Below are 19137 nucleotides of genomic sequence, written 5' to 3'. Positions count from 1 at the left end.
ACTGATTTTTAATTGATATATAACATTAGTTTCAGGTGCACAAAATAAAGATTCAATAATTGTATATATTGTGAAATGATCACCACAATAAGCCTAATTAACATCCCTCCCAAACAGTTACAGGTTTTTTTTCTTCTTGTGATCAGAACTTTTAAGATCCACTGTAGGCAACTTTCAAATATATGATAGAGTATTGCACAATACTTACCAGGCTGTATATTAGATCCCCAAGACTTTTTAGTTTTATAACCGGACATTTATAAAAACACTCTTGTTTTAAGTGTTCCTCTAGCTCGTGGGTACAGTCTCATTTTCTGGACGATCAACTTACTGTTGCTTTTCCCTCTGCAGAAGGGCAGGAGCTCTCCAGATGTCTTCCGGGAATGACCAAGTTTTTATCCCGATGTCACAAACAAACACCAGCGGCCTCCCCGGGACGACCCCCAATGACCTGAAGACGTTTCCTGAAGGGGCTGTGTTAAGTTTCCATAACATCTGCTATCGAGTAAAAGTGAAGAGTGGCTTTCTACTTCGAAGGAAAACAATTGAGAAAGAAATACTGACGAATGTCAAGTATGTGCATAAATCTTGTTTAAATAGCTTTAATGATATACCGTGAACATAACAGGTTTTGCCTATTTTACAAGTGAAGGTGCTGAGAACATTTGTGTACATGTCTGTACAGATACACAGACTCATACTTGCATTTCTTTTGTCTCAGCTGGGAGTGAAATGATGGATCACATGTTAGGTATAAGCTTAATTTGTAAAAGAATGGCCAGACTGTTTTTAAAGTGGCTGTACCATTTGCATCACCTTTTGTTTGAGAATCCGAATAACTGTTGTGTCATTCAGCCTTTGCTGGGTGAGCCCTGTGGTTTAGTGGAAAGAGGCCTGAATGTGTGACTTACAGCTTCCTGATTGTGGGGATACAATTGTAACCTCTGAGCTTCAGTTCTGTGAAATAAAAGATCTGTCCTGTGCGTTATGAGCCAGACACTTTAGGTACTTCTGCACTTTATGTTCTAGAAGCAGGAGTCAGGAGGTCAAAATGACAATATACTGTGAGAGTACTTTGGTTTTCTAATAGACTTGTTTCAAATGAATGGCCAGTTTATATAGTCGTTTACCATCTAGAACAATTCATCTAATGCTATCTAATGCTTTTCCCCCACGTACAGGCAGATAGAAACTAATAAAGAAAACTTTAGCGTAAGCTTAAGTTTATGCACTGAAAATCCAACGTGATAGAATTTAGGGCCCAAATCAATGCAAAACTATGATTATCATTTTCTTCCTCGAGCAACAAATTCATCATGTGGTGGTGGAGTGGGCCGTAGAGTGAGGAGGGAAATGAGAACAGAACCTACTTGGGAACCAGAGCTCTCTATTCTTTCACAGATGCTGGCCATTAGGGTTGTTTGTGTTTTCCTGATATCTAGAAAATTGAGCCTGACTCTCCCTCACTGTGGAGGAGGGAGTGCATCTAGGTTTGCTCAGACACCATGGCCTATGTATTTCATTCAGTTAATTTGTTTATCTGATAGGAGGAATAATTGTTCTAGATAAAACAAGCACTTTTTCTAACTCTCTGAGTGTGAAGGGGTGGTATAAAGCTTTCACCAGGTATTGCCTCTAACCTATATACAATCAGATATTTCTCATGTTTTTTGGTACGTTCTATGGGACTGTGGTCTTTTTGTTATGTTAGTAGCAGCCAACTGCTCCCAGAAGGCTAGGAAATGACAAATAGTGGAGAAAATTTTTGCATGTGGGTGGGGAAGAGAAAACGAGGCTGTGAGATTGTTTGAGTGGTGGTGAGGTCAGAGGCTGTGTAGAATTAGGTAGAATTTGCTTTCTGTAGCAACAGCTCTTATCATACCTACTTCCGAATTCTTGCTCTCTTGTCCTGGTTAAGATACCCCGACAGGGAAAACATGAGGAGACATGGTAGACACAAAGCTGTTAGGTCTTGCTAAAAGCCTAGATAGAATTTATTGATGTTTTGGAAGCTGACAAGGTTTTTTGTGGCAAGTAATAGTCAGGAAACTGTTGTTTACATCAGATCTTGTGCTAAGTGGAAGGAATAAATGATTTGAATGTGGGCAGGTGAATAGATTTAAAATGCATAGTGGGCGAGTGTACATGTATTTTGCCTGCATTTTAAAGCTAGTGGATTAGTAACTCAGTACACTAAAATCGTCATGTGCTCAAGGCTTCATAATGTTTTTAGGGTTCAGTGGAATCCACTGTAGGAGTACATGAGTTATCTTTATGTGCATTCCTGCATCCATAAAAACTCAGTCACTGTATTTATATAATCTCGTTATTCTTTAATTACTGTTGCCATACAATATTCTGTTAGGTCCAGGTTTACAACATAGTAATTAGATGTTTATATACCTTTAGAAGGGATCGCCCTGGTAAGGTTCGGAGATCACCGGTGCTGTCTTATTTACTCCCATTCCTGGTTTAGGCATCTGTGACAAAGGTCACCCATTTTATTCAATGTAGCATTTCTAATGTTTCTCCTATTTGCTGGCTTCAAGTAAACAGAGCTGCTGAGATGAGAGAGGGTTGTTCTCATTTGTCTTTGTTCTGACTGGCTTGTGGTAGTACTGCTCCCGTTCACAACAGGCACTGTATTCTAAGGAGGCAGATGAGCAGCTCGGTTTTGTTTTTCCTTTGGGCATTTTGTAATTTCACTTTTGTAACTAAGGAGCTAGGACCTGATGTGCTCTGTGGGGGAAGAAGATAAAATTTGACAATGCGAGTGGAAAAAGAAGATTATACTGTCTTATGAAAAATTATTCTATTGTGCTTAGTGTGTGCCCACACCTAGCATATCAGTGTTTCCTCATTAACGCTAAAGATTTATGGACAAAATGGTCCATTCCAGTAGGTGTGCATATCATATAGGCCTCAGGGAAATTCACTGTATTATTTGGAGATTTTTTAAATTAATAATTTATTTGAAATAATTTCAGGTTTACCCCTTGTGGGAACGTAGCCCTTTTACCCAGATTCCCCACCTGTTTACATTTCACGGTGTCTGCTAGTCATTTATCTCTTTAGAGAACCCATTATCACCGGTATTTTTCTGCACCATTTGGGAGTCAGCTATCCACATGGTCCTCTAACATTCCTAACTTTTCCAGCGTGTATTTTTCAGAAACAAGGACCCTCTCCTACGTAACCACTCGGTCCTTGTCTGGGAGCAGCCCAGGGGATGCAAACCTCATAACAGGTGAGGGTGGGTCGTAAGGGGCCGTTGGCCACCATGCGCTTCACGCAGTAGACTGACCATCACATGGTGTCTCCTTAGTCTCGTCCAACCAGGTACTTCCCTGTCTAGCCCTAGGTGATGTTCATCCTCGCTGCCCGGTCATGCTGGTGTCTGCCAGCCCTCACCACAATGTCGCCATTTCCCCCTTTGTAACTAATAAGTATTATTAGGGGAGTTACCCTGACATCATTCCAAAGCTTAGTCTTTATAAGACCCGAACCCACCTACTTCAGCCCCCATTGAGGTGTCCTGCCTGAATCAGGGATAAATATCACTGTGATTGTTACCAAAGTGTGATTTCTGTTTTCATTTCTCTTTTTCAAATGGACTGGTTTGCATTCTACTAAGAGGAAGAAGCTTCATTCATCACTTTCATTCATTTCTTTATATCAGCATAGACTCATAATTCACATTTTATCCAGTAGCATTCAATACTAATGCATTATTACTGTTATTTATTTTGATACTCCTGTTGTTCCTGATTTGGTCACTGGGAGACCTTTCAAGGGAGGTTTGTTACTTTTCAAAAACTCATTCTTTCGTTTCTTGAGTATTTTGTTGGCGCAGCAGAGGTTCCAGACTCACTGACTCACTGTGCGCTCACCCCGCCTCAGACCTGGAATGAGCTGATGTTCCTTTTTGTGGGGTGTTGTATTTACAAAGCAAGATCTGGGTGTTTGGAATGTTCGTGGCTGTTGGGACGTCCCAGCTGCTAGGCCTTCTCAGCAGACAGACGCAGGGAACATATGTCCGTGTACACGTGCACACATCTAAACCTTTTTCTGTCTGGGTACATAGATTAAAACCCATGAGCTCCAATTTTGACCTAATACTCCAGGATTATTTCTACATTTCCATGTGTGTAAAACATCTCAAAAAATGAAAAACCTGGCTCTCATTCTTCTAACATTATTACTGATTTGCCCAATCAATTTTCTTATTGTTTAATATAAGCAACCTCCCCACCCTCCAGCTGTGTCCTCTCTTCCCCCACTTCCCTTGGCAACCTGTGACCTTGCGTCTGGCCATCGCTGCTCCTCCACCCAGCACGTCCACCACCTTCACACACAAAGGAAAGAAAGGAAAGTCTAACAGAAATGACCGATGTATTATCTGAACATGATTTATGTAGGAGTGTAACTAAATGTTCTTTCCGGTCAGGCTATGCCTATTTTCCATAAATTTTTTTGTGCTTCTTGATACTTGTTTTTATTGAAAACATTTGATTTTCCTATAAGTAGTTGTCATTTATTAAAGTACAGAGACTCATGTATTCACCAAATTTGAATGTCTACTAGGAGCCTGACTTTGTGCCCAGTTCTAGTGACAGAAGTATGCCCTCTGTTCTCAGCAATCTCCTAGTCCAATGGAGGATTCAGACAACTCGAGACTTCACTGTGTTGTTCTACTGTGACGGAGGGGCTGGAAGACATGGACGACCCTACCCCTAACCTGGAAGGCCAGGGGCAGGGAGGGGTAAAGTAGAGCCGGTGTGTGTGCTCAGACAGGGTGGGGAAAGACAGCTCTCCAGGCTGTGGGGACAACATTGCCTTCTCACTATTAAATGAGATTTATCATTATTGACGAGAATGTAATAGATGAGAGGAGAATCCTGTGGCTAGTTTTCATTTCATGTGTTTAGTTTTCATCATAGAGAATGTGCTGTGTGTCCGGGCCTGGGGGATAAAGAACATGACATTGTTCTTGTTGGCAAGGTTTGGCGATAGAGTGAGGGAGACTTTCATGCATGTAAATGCTGTAAAGCAATAAATAGGGGTGGGGAATGTGTTTTGAGGGAGGGTGGGGTGGGGCAACAAGGGAATTGTCGACTTTGGGTTGTGACAGAGGTCAGCAAAGGCCCTGATAGTAAATATTTTCATCTGTGCAGTAACTATTCATCTCTCTCATTGTAGCGTGGAAGCACTTTGTTTTTGAAAACAGAAAACTTGACCACCTGTAGTTTGCTTATCCCTGAACTTGAATGGAAAATCCATGAAGGCTACACTTTAATTCTCAGCTCTGAGCCATGTGCACACGTAGTAGACACTGAATAATTGTGTTGAGTGAATGGAGGGGTAATTAGCCGCGGCTCCACGCTGGAACTCTTGCGGTTAGGATTGTCCATTACTGTTTTCTGTGATGCTAGAGTGCAGCGCCAAAGGAAGCCCGGCTCGGGGACCTGTGAAGTTCTTTGTCTTAGAATTCTTTTCCTTACATCGGCTTTTCCCATTCACTTTTGGGTTAATCATTTAGGGATGGTGAGCCTTTTTCTGAGTAGGTATTTTAAAAACCTGGGAAGGTTTTCTGGCAATGAAGTCTCAGAGAAGAAGCACAAGCTTATCTCTGGTTATTTTAGAAACACAGTGACTAGGTAGCTATTACTGCAGAAGGTACATTAAGAACTACAGATAAATGCACCTTGAAAGTTCACCCAACCATTAGCATGTCTTATTGCATCATGGGAAAAGGCCACTGAAAGAATATTTTTCTCTCTTATAGTTTGTGCCCGGTTCACATAACTCATTGTATTTGTCCAGTGTTTCAGTGAGAGGCGCCTCAGTTAGTGAGCAAAGTAGAAGTTGCCTTTCCCCATGGCCACTACTCGGCATTTTACCCTGTGCCAGCTCCAGCACAATAGGCAGTAAATGCTGAGTCCTCCGGGATGGAAGCGCTGTGCACAGCTGCACTGTGAGGTTTATCACTCACAACTGTTGTGTATCATAGTATTTGTCTCTGAGAAAGTCATTATCTGGGAATGAAATAGCCTTCTGCTTTGCACCTTCCACTGGAATAGACACTGTTCTCTGGGAAATAAATTGGATTTACCTACCAATTCCACAGTGAGTGGCTTAGACACCAGGGTCTCGAAAGGGCTTTGTGAGCCCTCCATTCCATCACCGAGCCTGTGTAACTGCGGTGGACCTGACACTCGTTCTGCGTACTCCAGCGTGTTCTCCTTACCGTTCTACTGGTTGCCTTCACGGTGAAACTTGAACTGTGTTTTTGTGGTCTTCTTCAGTCTCAGCACAGTCAGCTCTGACTTATTTTTTCATACCTTCTTGCTCTGTGTCTGAATACTCTCTGCCCTCAAACATCCACGCAATTTCTTTGGCTCATGCAGTGTCTTCATCACATCTGTATGTCCTTAAATGTCTTCCCCAGTGGAACGTGGTGTCTCCCACGTCTAAACCAACAATTTTCCAGTCTATTTGAACCTTTAGAAGAAAGAAAGTGATGTATTTTAGGGCATGTGTTTTACTTTTACAGTTGGATTAATAATTTTATCAGGGTTTAAGAACTCATGAGGTTTTCTTTTTAGTATCTGAGGTGCTTTTTTCCAGCCACTAAATTTCACTTCAGATACATTGTTTCTTGGTTTGACTAGATTTGAGCAGTGAGAGCATTAATGCTGACGATTCGAGAACTCCTTTGACTCCTTAATTATGTAGAACCTGAGGAGGCAGCAAAGGAGCTGACTTGAAATAGTTACCAACAAGCACTACTCAAGACCTGTGGTGCCCTTGACATTGTGGAAGGAGAAATAAGTGTGACAGATGTTTTACCGGAATCTTTTACTTCCCGGAACCTTGAAAATTTGTATGTCCTTTTGCAAAAAGTGTAGGTGGTTTAGAGAATAGCTGAAAGAATGTAGAGGGACCTGAGCCGTTTTCATATGGGGCTGAAGGGTGATGATGTCATTGGCACACTTGACATTCATTGATTGTCAAGTTGCTTTCTCTTTCCTTTAGAAGTTGGTTTGTGCTGGTTGTCTGTCTCATTTCATCAACTGTCACTGAGTGTCCTGAATGCAGACCCTACATTTTTAGAACCAGTTTTCAGCTGAACCAGTAAATTGGCTGTTTCTGCATTGACAGTGGGATCATGAGACCTGGCCTGAACGCCATCCTGGGACCCACAGGTGGAGGCAAATCTTCGTGAGTATAACAGGGACCATCAGGAAGCTTTCCCTTGCAGTTTTAATGTGCTTTCAAAGATCGCTTTTATGAGGGCAGGAGTTAGTTGAATGTTCGCTGCACGTCTAGTCTCATTCTAGGTGTCATGGTCACATGCAGTTAGGCCAGCTGTGGTTCTGCCCTGAGGAGCAGGAAGTCTTATTAGGTCAGCTTTACTAATGGGACGTGATGGGTGATTGGCATACGCCTGTCAGCATTGATTTTTGCTAATGGTGGAAAAGGAAGGGGATGACGTTGTACATGGGGAGAAGGAGCCAAAGGATTAAGGGAAGGCTTGAGTGTCAGCTAAAGCAGCACATTACCTGTTGGGAGTCCAAAGTCCAGAAAGCTTGGGGGGCTGGTTGGGAGGCCAGTGCTGGCTCTGCTGACAGTGCTTGGTTTTCATGTTTTGGGGCTTTGTTATAGTGTAGAGTTAACAAAAGGAAGTTGAGTATTAAAATATGTCATTATAGTTGAACCATAGAATTCTTGATCAGTTAATTTTTGACATGAGCAGAATTTGGATTCAGAGTAGCTGAAAAACAACATGTATGGCCTTTCATAGGTTGTTAGATATCTTAGCTGCAAGGAAAGATCCACAGGGATTATTTGGAGATGTTCTGATAAATGGAGCGCCTCGACCTGCCAACTTCAAGTGTGTCTCAGGTTATGTGGTACAGGTAAGTGTCCATGGAATTGCATTTTAGATTTCACGGTTCTATGTTGGCCAGTCCCTTGGCTTTAGTTTTAGTGTGCTTCCCATCGATTACATAAGCTGGGCATAGAAAGAACTTTCCTTACGCCAGCTTTTCATAATCTCCCCAATGATGAAGAGTATGTTAAATGAAAGGGTAGGGAGAATCTAGGGTATTATCCTTCTAAGGACAATGATAACTCTTTTACTTATAGAATATGACCTTTCTAAGGGCAAAGCTATCAAGTCTACTTACCATATTCCCAGAAGATATAACTGTTTTATTTTGTCCCCTGCACTCACCTCTCTCCTTGCCCTACCACAGGAAGATGTTTTGTGAAATCCTTGTGTAAAGCATTCTGGAAATGTCTGCTAATAGTAATCATCCTTACCTGTGTTCTATTCAGTTGTACAAATAGAGAATAAGAATTATTCCATGAGGTTTGTAGTTATCCAAGTATGGAGTTATTTGTATAATTATACATCATTAGCCAAGACATTCCCTGGGCTATGTTATTTTTGTGGATTAAGTTATATGTTCTAAAGAGTGATGTTACTAGAAAAGACCTCATATGTCTTGTTAAAATCCATTTGCCTTAAGGATGATGTTGTGATGGGAACTCTGACAGTGAGAGAAAATTTACAGTTCTCAGCAGCTCTTCGCCTTCCATCAACTATGACGAATCATGAAAAAAATGAACGGATAAATGTGGTCCTTCAAGAGTTAGGTCTGGCTAAAGTGGCGGATTCCAAGGTAATGTGGAAAGAACTGGTGGTACCCTCGCCAGCCAATAGGACCTCCCCTGTGAGGCCAGTGTTACTCTTATTCAGAAGTTTTCCATAATGTGGGTGGTCCAAAGTGGCTGCTTTCTGAAATGATGAAAACAATGACTAGTTACATAATAGGAAGGTGAATGTTAACCAGGAAAAGAAAATCAAAAAACAATTGCATCCTGGAAGTGAAGAATGACGGTGTGGGTCCCATATACACGTGTTCTCTGCAAAGGCCAGGTGTCCCTTCCGTGTGACTGCAGCTCCTGCTCCTCCCCCACACTAAGTGTCTCATTCAAATCTGTTCACTAACTTTCTTGCTTTCTGTTTTTCTTCTTTCCCTTTTAGCTTTTCTTTCTGTCTTTCCAGGAGACTTCATTCTGTCGCCTTGGAGGTATATTTCTGGAATTCATAAACAATGAAAATCCCAGGGCTTTTGCTCTGGTTGTTCATTTTGCTGTGCTTTGGCTTCCAAAATTATCCTCAGTGAAATCAGTGTTTATTATTTAAATTTGTGTAGCCTCCCCGTTGCTTTCCTGTAGCCTTCCTTATGGCACTTTGTCTCCCATCCCTCCCTCCCTCTTCTGTTTCCTCCCTTCCTTCTGCCAGTGCTGCTTCCAGACCAGCTTGTGCCAGGCTCCCTTAGTTTGTGTAGATAACAGCTGTGGGCAAGAGAGGCAAAGTAACGCACCAAGTGGGTCGTGCAGGATTAGGAAGAAGGAGTGAGATGAGTGAGTGAAGGGTTTGGAGTTGATGAACAGACCTGAAAGATTTGCTGGGAAGACATTGGAAGCTTTGGGTGAAGATGAGCTTTCCAGATTGTCACGGCTCTAGTTTAACCGCCTGCAATGTCCCTGACTTAGTGGTAATGACGGTGGGGGGTTCTGCGGGCTGCCGCTTCGTGTGATGCTTTCTGACAGTCTCTTATGTAAAGTGTATTTTGCTGTATTTTATTTGGAAGAAGAAGTCTGAGCTGCTATCGTTTACCACTTATTTTTGGATGGGAGAACGTGGGCTTTCTTAGTTGCCAGGGCCCAGTTCTTGAGTTTACTTCAGGGCTTTTCTTGGTGGGAGAGGAAGACGAGGGTGTTGAAGGCGAACACATTCTAGATGCTTTCACCTATTCCTCTCCTGTCTTTATCTCCCTTTTTGGACTGTGATTTCAGAGCCATGTCTTTAACTTGTAACTTCTGACTTAAAACTTAAGTATTTGACCTGACAAGGAACATATAGAACTGTTTAAAGCATGGGTATCATATCAGGCTTGTCCACGTACCAGCTCTAAACTGAGCCTCAGTTTAATTTAAGAGAGACCCACCTCTTCTCCCAGATACTCACTTCTTTGCTGTTCAGAAAAAATAGGACATGAGATGAAGTGCCTCTTACAGGGTTAGCACATGCCAGGAGCTCAACAAACAATAGTGCTATGTTTGTTATTGTTAATAACGAGACCACTTGTGTGTTAGGTTGGGACTCAGTTTACCCGTGGTGTGTCTGGAGGAGAAAGAAAAAGGACGAGTATTGGAATGGAGCTTATTACCGATCCTTCTATCTTGTTCCTGGATGAGCCCACAACTGGCTTAGACTCAAGCACGGCAAATGCTGTCCTTTCGCTCCTGAAGAGGTAAATGCTATGGGAACATTTTCCTTGCATTCATGCAATATCTGGTGGCCTGCTGTGTGCCAGGAATTAACCTTGGCTCAGCGCATTCAGCAATGAGCAGTACACACACACATTTCTTCGTTTTCATTTCGGAGGGGAACAATCGACAAGTATAAGTGTTTGAAGAAGAACGAAGCAGGATAAGAGTATAGGGAAGACCGATGTGATGGGGTGGGGGGGTACCATATTGCATAGAAGGATGGTCAGGGAAGACCTCAGTGATGTGCCATTTGAGCTTTGAGTGGGACCTGGGTTCCCGGGGGAAGAGAGTTCCTGTTGGAGGGAACAGCCAGTGGCCCTGAAGCTGACTGTGAGTAATGTGTTTGGAACTCAGGAGGCCAGGGGGACTACAACCCAGTGACCTAAGGTGAGTGGCGAGTTGGTGAGGGAATTAGTGTGCTTCAGCTGCTTAACATAGCACCACAGAGTGGGTGGTTTAAGCAACAGAAATTCATTTTTTCAGTCTTATAGACCAGGGGTCCAGGATCAAGGTGGTGTCAGGATTGTTCCTTCTGAAGCCTTTCTCCTTGGCTTTTAGCTACCTTCTCTCTGTTTCCTCACTTCATATTCCCTTGGTATGTGTGCCCTGATCTGCTCTTCTTGTAAGAATACTACTCTTTATTGGATCCTTTTTTTTTTTGAAGACTCTTTCAACAGATTCGCCCACATCACGATGGGGGATTTATGAGCGCACCTGCCCTCTCTGCACTAAGTGTTAAGCAGTTTTTGACCAAAACAAGGCCTGACCCCCATGCCCCACCCTCCCTATTCATCCAATCTCACCCCAAATGCCTTTTTTGTTTCCCTGGATGAAAAAAGTCCTCAGAGGGAAATCTTTTGCCCGTATAGAAGAGGTGAAACAAAAAAGAGCAGAAGCACTAAAAGGCGTCAAAATTGACGAGTTCAAAAACTGTTTTGAGCAGTAGAAAAAGTTTCGATAGGTGTATTGCATCAAATGGAGAGTGCTTTGAAAGTGGCTGAAGTTTAAACCTGTAAAAATAAATATAGAATTTTTTATAAAGGAATTCCTTTTTTTTTTCAGTCCCCCCCATATATAGTATCAACATTTTCAGAGCGCTTACATTAGAAAAGCTGTTTTTATTCAATTGTCTGACAATACTGTGTATACCACAATAAGAATTACAAAAACAATCCTACCAGCAGCCATACAGATACCATGATTCTACATTTCAATACACAAGAAAAATGGATGTCTTCCCAGGACTTGGTCTCCTCACAACCGCCGCGCATGCCCTGTCTAGCAGAGCAGTCTCCCCACGTGCTTTAGGACTTCAGCTTTTGAAACCTAATGGTGGCTGTTTTAGAAGTCACATCCTTTCCGGACCCAGGATAAAATGATGAGAAATTTGCTATTTAAAAACAACACCCAATGGTTTATCAATGAGCATGGTGATGTTTACCCACCAAAAGATGTTTAAGAACATTGCATGAAAGCAAAAAGAAATAAACCTATTGCAAAGCAGTTTTATTTACGGTATAGTTAAGATTGCCTAAACATAGAAATGTTCTTAAAGTTGAATGAAGTAATTCTTTATGTTCCAATGACAACTGTCTGACGAACCCAATGAAAACAAAGTGATTCAGAGAAGGCTCAGACTCACACTCCAGCACAGTGTCGTTTCACACACGGACACGCTCCGGCTACTGTGAGAGGCAGCGGTGACATGTCGCTGTGTTGGGACAGAAGGCACTAAGTCTGAATATGCCACGCCTTTGTCTTACGTCTCGTTGCCTGTTCCATACCAGTGAGTTCTTTGATGAAAAATAATAAACATTGCAGGACACGGTGCACTTTACTGACATACAGCATTTGAACGCTTTCAAATAAAGGCCTGCAAATAGCCTTTTAATGCAAGCCCGACTCTTCAAAAACATATACTTTTTCTTTTTTCAATGCTTGGTTTCAACATCACTGGAATACATACCCAAACTGTACAGCTGGGCAAGGGTGAGTGAAAAGAAACCAGCCAGAAGGCTGTTATAGTGGCTCAGTTGTGATATGACTGTGGCTTTGACCAGATGGTAGGAGTAGCTGGTAAACAGTGGGTGCCTTCTGGATTTATTTTGCAGACAGACCAGTAGGGTTAGGGTGTGAATTGGATGTGGGTGTGAGTATTGAGAGGATGACTTCTAAGGTTGGGGGACTGGGAAATGGGAGAATGGAGTAAAGGGAATGGCATTTCCTTTTATCAAGAAAGAAGACTGAGACAATCGTGTGAATTGAAATTTGAAAAGTTAAGTTTTTTGACATCTTTTTTTACATTAATCTTTTAAAAGTCTCAATCTTACAGAAAAGATACAAGACTTATACCAGGAAGTCCTGCGTCCCCTTACCAACACTCCGAAACTCTTCAGTATTTAATGTTTTTGTTCTTCCTCTGTCCTCTTCCTCCTCCACACCTACATCAGTATTTTTTTTAGCATTATTCCCTATCACCTCTAAATACTCTGGAGAGTAACTCCTAAAAATAAGGAAACTCCTTGTACATTATCACCTTATTCACCGCCCAGCCAGGCAGTCACATTGATACTATTACTGCCACCCGATCCATAGACTCCAGCCAGACCTCAGCAGCTGCCCCAGAAGTGTCTGTTTTTCCTTTCTGTCTCAGGATCCTCTCCAGAAATCCTCTTTTCTAAGCCTGAGCAGTTCCTTAGTCTTCCTCACTGGTCTTTGAGAGTGCATTTCATAGGGTGGTCCCGAACCTAGGTCTCGCCAGTAAGTTTTTTCATGATGAGATCGGGCCATGAATTCTTGGCAGGGACAACACAGAGGTGCTGTACGTGGTGTGTAATATCAGGGGCTCTGTGGTTCTGACTTCTCCCACCGTGGATGATGTCAGCTGTCATCGCCTGGTCATGTTTGTTTCTGCTGGGTTTCTCTGCTGTGAAATGACTAGGCTCCCCTTTGTAATTGATTAGTGTTCAGTCAGGGGAGAGAATCAGATATTATGCCAAAGCCTGTTCCTCATCAAAGCCCCACCCACCAGTGTTAGCCTGTACTAACCCCTGCTGCCTGTGGCCACTCGTGTGACACAGTGGTGATTTGGTTGCCAAGTGGCAATTTTCCATTTTCATCATTCTTTCCTCATATATTAGTTCACATTCTACTGTGAAGAAGTTTTCCATGAGTTTATAGTCATTTCAATTCCAAACTTACACGTGATTGTTCTTTTTCATCTTCACCCTTCCCATGTGTGTGACTTTTCAGACAGTGAGACACTTGGTTTTCATTATCTCCATATATTTGCTTACTTGCACAGTCAGCGAACTTATTTGTGTAGTGTAGCCAATCCCTTTGGCCATTCCCTGTACCCACCATTCCTGGGAACCTCCCCTTCCCTGGCCCCGTATATTTTTTAAAAGATGCCAGAAATACTGCCTTTATATGGCCCTCCCTCACCATGACTACCCAGCTTCCTCCGATGCCCATGCTCTCGCAATCGAGCTCCTGTGCTGGGATGAGAAGAAATGTGGCTATGGGAAGATGTCTGAGGATTTAGACCTCTTAAGTTTGAGGTGTCAATTGCACATAAAATGAAGATGCCAAGTAATGGGTCTGGGGTTCAAGTTTACTTAGAGAATATATCCCTGGTATTTTTTTTAATCATTTGTAACTATGTTGACAGTGTTCATTAGAAAATAATGAATTGATAATACTATAAATGCTTTTACTACATTTTGGACTAGTTAGCACACAAGCATCTTTCCTCATGATGGAGAGCTCTTACCCAAGCTCCATCGTGCACAGTAATCTGCTGGGGCCTCATTAAAATACAGATTCTTCTTCTGCAGCTCCACAGTGGAGGCCAAGATTCTCCACTGCGGTGGGAGATACTGATGCTGATGCCATTGGTGCTCAGTCCAGACTTGGGAGCAGCGTGGCTCTTACAATAGTCCCCTTCCCTGCTCCCAGTCCTTCACTGGCTCCTATTGCCCACTGAGTGAAGTTCCAGCTTCTCAACAAAGGGATTCATCATGGGCTGATTTTTTGAGGCAGACTCATTTGTTAGCTTCTCTTCTCTTCACCCTTCAACCCAACTCTGCAATGACACTGAACTACACAGTTTCCTGAACAGATCCTGTCATCGCACATGGTTCTCCATGTTCCTTCACCCTGACTACTGTTTCTCTTTCTTTGTGGCTTATTCCTGTCGGCCCCCTTGCCACACTATCTCATATCATCTTCAGACTGGGAGTATAGTCTCCCATTTTGCTTACAAAGGATCCTTAGCTACTTCTATTCCACATTGTATTCAAACGATTAGTTTCCTGACCTGATCCTCTTTGAGGCAGAACAAACTTATACACATGACTAGCATATAATAGGTGCTTTAGAAAATGCTTCAGTTGAAGTGATTCATCTCGTGAAATATATTTAACAATAACCATTTTCAACAGTGATTTTAGACTTTGTTTCTTATACTCATGAGTAGTAAAACTTGTGTAGAGGTGGTTTAGCAATGTTTTGGCCATGGGCCCTGCTATCCCAGCCCTGCCTTTACCAACGGTAACAACTTGGGCCACTTGCTTACCCTCTAGACCTTATCTGTAAAATAAAAAGTTGTAATGCTGTTGCTTTATGACTGCCTTGTAACAATATTGCTAAAATTCAGATGCAGGTATTTATAAAGTATTTAACAAAGACATAGTAAGTACTCAGTATTGTTAAATGTATTATTAGGACAGAAGAATGAACACCATTTCCTAAAGACATGAAGACTTCATTGGTCAATGAGAATGGGGCATAGAACCATTATGTTAATATTTAGTCATAAGACGTCCTCAAATTGAGTGTACTTACCTCAAGTCTTTACGGTCAATTAATATTTGACAAAGGAGGCAGGAGCATAAAATGGAGCAAAAACAGCCTCTTCAACAGATGGTGTTGGGAGATCTGGACAGCTACGTGCAAAAAAATGAAACTCGATCACCAACTTAAGCCATACACAAAAATAAACTCAAGATGGATAAAAGACTTAAATATAAGTTGTAACACCATAAAAGTCCTCGAGGAAAACATTGGCAGGAAAATCTCAGACATTCCACGCAGCAACATCCTCACAGACATGTCCCCTAAAGCAAGGGACATAAAGGAAAGAATAAACAAATGGGACCTCATCAAAATAAAAAGCTTCTGCATGGCTAAAGAAAACAGCACCAAATTACAAAGAGAACCAACAGAATGGGAAAACATATTTGCCAATGATACCTCAGACAAGGGCCTGATCTCCAAAATATATAAAGAACTCACACGACTCCACTCCAGGAAGACAAACAACCCAATTAAAAAATGGACAAAGGACTTGAACAGACACTTCTCCAAGGAAGACATACAGAGGGCCCAGAGACATATGAAAAGATGCTCAGCATCACTAGCCATCAGAGAGATGCAAATTAAAACCACAATGAGGTACCATCTCACACCAGTCAGAGTGGCCAACATAAACAAATCCACAAACCAATGTTGGAGAGGATGTGGAGAAAAGGGAACCCTAGTGCACTGTTGGTGGGAATGCAGACTGGTGAGGCCACTGTGGAAAACAGTATGGAATTTCCTCAGAAAACTAAAAATGGAACTGCCCTTTGACCCAGCAATTCCGCTGCTGGGATTATACCCTAAGAGCCCTGGAACACCAATCCAAAAGAACCTGTGCACCCCAATGTTCATAGCAGCACAATTTACAATAGCCAAGTACTGGAAGCAACCGAAGTGCCCATCAGCAAACGAGTGGATCCAAAAACTATGGTATATTTACACAATGGAATTCTACGCAGCAGAGAGAAAGAAGGAGCTTATACCCTTTGCAACAGCATGGATGGAACTGGAGAGCATTATGCTAAGTGAAATAAGCCAGGCGGTGAGGGACAAATACCATATGATCTCACCCTTAACTGGAACATAATCAATAGAAGAAAAAAGCAAACAAAATACAACCAGAGACATTGAGGTTGGGAACAGTCTAGCAGTGGCCGGGGGCGGGGGGGGGGGTTGGGGACAGTGGGAAGAGGGGATTACAGGAACTATTATAAAGGGCACATGGACAAAATTGGAGGGGATGGTGCAGGTGGGGGAGGGAGGTGGGTTCAGCTGGGGTGGGGTGGAGGGATGGGGAGAAAAGGCATACAACTGTAATTGAATAACAATAAAAATTAAAAAACAAAACAAAAAAACAAAACAAATTGAGTGTACTTACAAGTAACCTGGGTGACTTTTGCTAATACGGACTTCCCAGACTCAGTAGGTCTGGGATAACTGTCCAGGAATCTGTTTTTAATTAATGTTGTGGTTGATTCTGGACTGTTCATGGTCATGCTTTAAAAAACCATAGTCTTTTCATAAGAGCATTGACTTTAGGTACTCTATACTCTCTGAGAGATGACATAGGATGAGAATTTAGTAAGAGAAAATCCAGTTGAAGTAGGAATAAATGATCCAAAGGCAGGAATAAAGTTGTTTATGTCTGTTTGTTTTCTGGCTAAGAAGTGCAAGATTCATATGTGTAATGACTCATTACTTTCTCACCTTTACCTTAGGATGTCTAAAGGTGGACGAACCATCATCTTCTCCATTCATCAGCCTCGTTTTTCCATCTTCAAGTTGTTTGATAGTCTCACGTTGTTGGCCTCAGGAAGACTAATGTTCCATGGGCCTGCTCAAGAGGCTTTGGAGTACTTTGCATCAGCTGGTGAGGCTGCCTTTTCGTGCATTCCTGCTTCATTAACAGTGTCCTAAAAGAGAGCAGAGGAGGATGGGAGTGCTGTTTGAGCTTTGTGTAGTCATGTTATGGGTTCCACCACTCCAGAGGACCCTCGGTCAGTTTGGTGCTAGAATTCGTCTTCATTTTGCACCCTGGCTGGTTGTTTAGGACTCTTTCTTGTACTATTTCAGTATGCACACCTACTCTGTGTATGCATAGGACTATTTCTATTGGGCCCATATCTGTTCTGCTTCTCAATTCTGGTGTCTTTTTCCTAAGAGTTCAATAAATATATTGGCCTCATGATCAGTTATTAGTCTAACTGAACAGTTTTGGAAAGGCCTAATACCCCACATCATTTGTCTTCTTGGCCTCATAACAGATAAGGCTGTATTATTATTTTTTCTGTTGCATGGGATATTGGTCTGCCTTGGTGTTGAGGGTTCATGGAAATGCTGCTTAATTTTCTAGTAACATTAGATTGCAGATTTAGTCCTTGAGTGGATATGAATGACTTATCTGTTAACAGAAAGCTGGTCCTGAGTCTGACTTCAGTGGGTCAACATTCATAACAGTTCTGGGCTGCCTAGTTCTATTTCAGAGGAAAAGGTGTAATTATTTTTTTATGGCTCATGCAGTCTGCTGTATTTTACAGATATATGGATGTTTTTATAGATGATACTCCATGACCCTAAATATAGTTTAAAATATTTTCTAGCTATCTTCAATATTTTAATTGATTTTTTTTTAGAGAGAAAAAGTGAAAATCAATTTGTTGTTCCACTTATTTATGCATTCATTAGTTGATTCTTTTTTAAAAGATTTTATTTATTTATTTTTAGAGAGAGGGGAAGGGAGGGAGAAAGAGAGAGAAACATCGACATGCAACAGAAACATCAACTGGTTGCCTCTCACATGCTCCCAACTCCCCAGTTAGTCTGCAGCCCAGGCAAGTGCTCTGACTGGGAATTGAATCAGTGAGCTTTTGGTTCACAGCCCAGTGCTCAGTCCACTGAGCCACAGTAGCCAGGGCTTATTGGTTAATTCTTGTACATGCCTTGATGCCCTGACTGGGGACTGAATACCACAACTTTGTGGTGTTGGGATGAAGCTCTAACCAACTGAGCCACCTGGCCAGGGCACTAGCTATCTTTGAAAATTTGTTTTTGTTTAATTTCTGTCATTTAACACACCTGGGTCTGTGGAGTCTAGGGGGGATGAATCTAAGAGTCAAATTATAGGCCAAGTTGAGTTCAGATGACCAGGCAGAAGTGAAGGTAAAGCGTTCAGGTGTGCCATGCTGGTCACTTTCTCTTAATAATGCTGCCCTGGTGATTTGTTCTCTATTGGAACTATAGCGGCGTAAGAGATGATAATGTGAACCTTAATTTAATAGGTGGAGGAGTAATCATTGCTAGAGAGGGTACTGGTATTCTGGCAGCCTCTAGGTGAACCCAGAGAACAGAACACACCCCGCCTGACTTTGCTTGTTACCTTGCTTTTAGGAGTTTTAATTCTACCTACAGCTCTTTTTTTTTTTCAACTTTTTTTTTTCTTGGACTGATGTTTATTTTTTTGAAGACATGCTCATAAGCACCAGAGCATACTGATAGTTGTTTCAGGTCTCCTGAATTATGTCAGGTAAGGCTTTCTGAGAGTTCAAGGTTGGCTTGGAGTATGATTTTTGCCAAGAGACAGTATTGTTGACATATTGTGTGATTGAAATATATAAAAAGAGTGAGTGAGGGCCGAAGAGAGAAAGAAGAGAGGGAGAAGTCATTAGATTCTGTCTCTCCCAGCCTCATCTCCCTCACCCCTTGAAATGAGTCTTTATTTTCTAAGACCATCCTGTTTTTGTACCTAAGTTGCCTTTTTTTGAAGGTCACCACTGTGAGCCCTATAATAACCCTGCAGACTTCTTCCTCGATGTCATTAATGGAGACTCCTCTGCTGTGCTGTTAAACAGAGAGGACAAAGATGGTGAAGGTATGTGCATCTGCCGAGAGTCACAGATTACTGCCTAATTGAATTGCCTGGAGTTGAGCAGT

General features: G+C 42.0%; 1 protein-coding gene across 7 annotated transcripts in view; it reads left to right on the top strand.

Annotated features, from left to right (window-relative positions):
- Positions 1-19137, top strand: part of LOC112317785 (broad substrate specificity ATP-binding cassette transporter ABCG2) — a 131018-nt gene that overhangs the window by 93872 nt on the left and 18009 nt on the right. For all 7 annotated transcript variants that reach the window (XM_053923258.2, XM_053923257.2, XM_053923256.2 and 4 more), the window contains exons 2-8: positions 352-573; positions 7162-7221; positions 7805-7919; positions 8535-8687; positions 10171-10328; positions 16926-17077; positions 18971-19075. In XM_053923258.2, the coding sequence (XP_053779233.1) occupies positions 371-573; positions 7162-7221; positions 7805-7919; positions 8535-8687; positions 10171-10328; positions 16926-17077; positions 18971-19075 (946 nt within the window). In that variant the 5' untranslated portion in view covers positions 352-370. The remainder of the gene's footprint in view (positions 1-351; positions 574-7161; positions 7222-7804; positions 7920-8534; positions 8688-10170; positions 10329-16925; positions 17078-18970; positions 19076-19137) is intronic.

The sequence above is a fragment of the Desmodus rotundus genome, chromosome 4, assembly GCF_022682495.2.
Source record: "Desmodus rotundus isolate HL8 chromosome 4, HLdesRot8A.1, whole genome shotgun sequence".
Taxonomy (NCBI): Eukaryota; Metazoa; Chordata; class Mammalia; order Chiroptera; family Phyllostomidae; genus Desmodus; species Desmodus rotundus.
Note: the sequence above shows the minus strand (reverse complement) of the source record. Positions and strands in the feature narration are given on the sequence as shown.